Source organism: Terrapene carolina, unplaced genomic scaffold, assembly GCF_002925995.2.
Source record: "Terrapene carolina triunguis isolate 2854851 unplaced genomic scaffold, T_m_triunguis-2.0 Scaffold32217, whole genome shotgun sequence".
In the NCBI taxonomy this organism is placed as follows: domain Eukaryota; kingdom Metazoa; phylum Chordata; order Testudines; family Emydidae; genus Terrapene; species Terrapene triunguis.
In genome coordinates this window covers 1-3387 of record NW_020696568.1, presented here as the reverse complement: position 1 = coordinate 3387, position 3387 = coordinate 1, and the positions used below count along the sequence as shown (strand labels likewise).

At 48.0% G+C, this 3387-nt stretch overlaps 1 protein-coding gene across 1 annotated transcript; it reads left to right on the top strand.

The window, feature by feature from the left end:
- Positions 1–49: 49 nt before the first annotated feature.
- Positions 50–3381, top strand: LOC112117970 (zinc finger protein 501-like). Its single transcript, XM_026663067.2, has one exon. It carries the CDS (start codon positions 50–52, stop codon positions 1505–1507), a length of 1458 nt encoding a protein of 485 aa, XP_026518852.1. The 3' UTR covers positions 1508–3381.
- Positions 3382–3387: the final 6 nt, after the last annotated feature.

Genomic DNA, 3387 nt, shown 5'->3' with positions numbered 1-3387 from the left:
TTCCATCCCTGTGTCTGAGGTTTCTCTCTCTGTCCCAGCAGGTGCTGCCATGGTGAGTGAGGAGAAGAAGCAGAATCCTCAGCAGGAAGATTCTGAGCAAGTGGCACCACATGGGGCATTATCGCACGGCTCCAGAGGGAATGTGTCCCGGCATCGTGTGCAGGGCAAAGCCTGTGAGAGTCAGCACAGGCCAGAGAAGGAGCAGAGAAACCAGCCAGCGGAGAAAGTGGGTAACTCCATTAATTGTCAGGGAACTCACCAGGACCTCCTGGAAACCACAGCCCAGCCGAGAATACCCACAGGAGAGAGAAATAACACATGCACTGAATGTGGAAAACATTTCACTAACCACTCAGGCCTTTTAAAACATGAGAGAATCCACACTGGAGAGAGGCCCTATGGATGCAGTGTGTGTGGGAAAAGCTTCAGTCAGAGCATTCACCTTACTCGACATCACAGGATCCACACAGGAGAGAGACCCCATGAATGCAGTGAGTGCGGGAAAACCTTCACTCTGAGCTCTACCCTTATTAACCATCAGAGGATCCACACAGGAGAACGACCGTATAAATGTAGTGAGTGTGGGAAAAAGTTCACTCAGAGCTCAGGTCTTGTTAAACATCAGAGGATCCACACAGGAGAGAAACCTTATGAATGCTGTGAGTGTGGGAAAAGCTTCACCGACAGGTCAGACCTTATTAATCATCAGAGGATCCACACAGGAGAGCGACCCTATAAATGTAGTGAGTGTGGGAAAAAGTTCACTCGGAGCTCAGGTCTTCTTATGCATCAGAAGATCCACACAGGAGAGAAGCCCTACAAATGCTGTGAATGTGGGAAAAGCTTCATTCAGAGCTCAGCCCTTAATAAACATGAGAGGATCCACACAGGGGAGAGAACCTACGAATGCTGTGAGTGCGGGAGAACCTTCAGTCAGAGCTTTCACCTTATTCGACATCACAGATTGCACACAGGAGAGAAACCCTACGAATGCAGTGAGTGTGGGAAAAGCTTCACTCAGAGCTCAGCCCTTAATAAACATCAGAGGATCCACACAGGGGAGAGACCCTATGAATGCTGTGAGTGCGGGGAAAGCTTCTCTGTAAAGTCAGACCTTATTGAACATCAGAATATCCACATGGGAAAGATACCTCATCAGTGCTCTGAGTGTGGAAAAACTTTCACACAGAGTTCATCCCTAAATGCACATCAGAGGATCCACACAGGAGAGCGCCCCTATGAGTGCTGTGAGTGTGGGAAACTGTTCAGGCAGAAATCAACCCTAATTACACATCAGGCAAGGCATACAGGAGAGAGACCCTATCAATGCTGTGAGTGCGGGAAAGGCTTCAGTGTGAGCTCAGACCTCATTGTACATCAGAGAATTCACACGGGAGAGAGACCTTATAGATGCTCTGAGTGCGGGAAAAGTTTCACCCGGAGCTCACCCCTTAAAAGACATCAGAGTGTTCACAGGAGAGAGAGACAGCATAGAAACTCTGTGTAGGGCGGAGAAAAGATTAAAACAAAACAAAACACATTTGCTAATTCCCACATAGTGACCTTGCGGTTTGTTTGCACCATTTGTGTCACTCAGTTCTCTCAGCTGCCTCGTGTGTTGCCCATTTGTGCCTTTTACAGGTCGCCCTTCACTGGGGTGAGTCCCATGCTCCTTTCCCCCAACTCCTTTCTCTTGTGAGTCATGGGAGTGTGTGTCCTTCCAGCAAGGCGTTTCCATCAGCCCCAGGTGGGGGAAATTGGGGTGAACACAAGTCTCCTCACTAAGTGAGAATGGACATGGGGTTTGTCTTCTGCTCTAGGATTTCCCTTGGTGTCGGCGTGCTGGAGGTAGCGATCCTGATGTAAACACACCGCTATGTTTGCAGTGCTGACATAGCCCGGGCACAGGGTTTAGGGTTAGCTGGCATCTTCCCCTTTGGCCTGTCCTAATGGACACCCATTTTCCTGGTCTGTACAATCCCTGAGCATCACGTTTATACTGTCACCCCAGTAGCAGAGCGATTGTTAGTCACCAAGTTCCCCCTTTACTGACAAAATGTCTCCTTCCCAGTTGTGCTCACGCTGGTCCAGGTGGTGCTGGGCAGCAGGTATTTGTACTTTTATCAGTTTCCTTATTGACAATAGATTTCAATATAACAAAGAGGAGAAGCAGAAGTGGGACAGATGGATCATTTCAGCCTCTGCGACTCCGGAAGGAAATGGGGTGAGTTGGAGGGATTCCCCCCTTCCCCATCACCGTCACTATATCTGCTGACTCAAGCAGCATTGGCCTGTGTCTGAGGCACAGTGGAGTTTCTCCACCTCTATTCTACCCCCAGAGCGTCTCTGCAATTAGTATCAATTTGATCCTAAATCTGACTCATTAGAGCTGGCAATGAAAGTGTCCCAGACCTGGTGGATCCCAAACACTGTGACATCATTCTGAGTTTAAATCCCAGTTGCTGTCTATTGACAAAGCCACTTCCGGACTTTTTCCTGCTGATTTGGGATTCTTTGCAGATGAGGTGGTCGGCAGTTTTTCCCTATTACGATGATGCTTCCCCCCGCCCCCCCCCCCCCATAACAACTCCATAATAATGAAGTGCTGTTGCTGAAGCAGATTTGAATGGATCAAAGGAGAAAGCAATGGGGGAATCTGCTCTCCTGATTTCTGAGTCATCAGATGTAACCTGATCTGGAATTTCATTTTTCACGAAAGAGAAAGTGACTTACACTGCTCCGTGTTGCAGCTTTTTCTCTCTCTCCTGAAGACCGTTTGGTCACATAATTGAATATCAGTTTTGTTCTCCAGGATGTAGCTCGGATTTATCGAGGACTTTGGGAGAAATGACTGTTAGCTAAAAGAGTCCTTCCTTAATTTATTTTTGTCTTTCCCCCCACCGCTGCATGATGACATTGCAGAAGCTCTAGTGCAGTTCACGCACCAGGAGAGGCTGCTCCAAGCCATTGGGCCTGCTGTCAAGGAAACAGGAGCGGGTTTAGGCCTCCATCCACTCTGAACAACAGCAACCCCTGATTGCACAACTAACTGAAGTAACTGGGTGCGTGTGGCCTATTTGGAAACGCTGTCCCTGTCTGTGTTGATGTGGCGAAAACAGAAGTACATTTGTGAACTTGCCCGTGATAAATGCTCAAATGTGGACTGAAATGAACTCCGTGTTGAAAGTGAGATAACTGCAGAATATCTATTTTTAATAAGTTTCCCCTCCTTTGGTGGCTTATGGGGATTCTGAAGCAGGAGTGTTTCTAGTCCCTAACTTACACCCTGTGCCACCAGATTAAAGAAACAAATTGGGCATGTTTGGAGAAGCCATTCCTCACTAACTCAGCTCAGCTGTTGGGTGGTTTGGTAAAGGACTCTGTTCC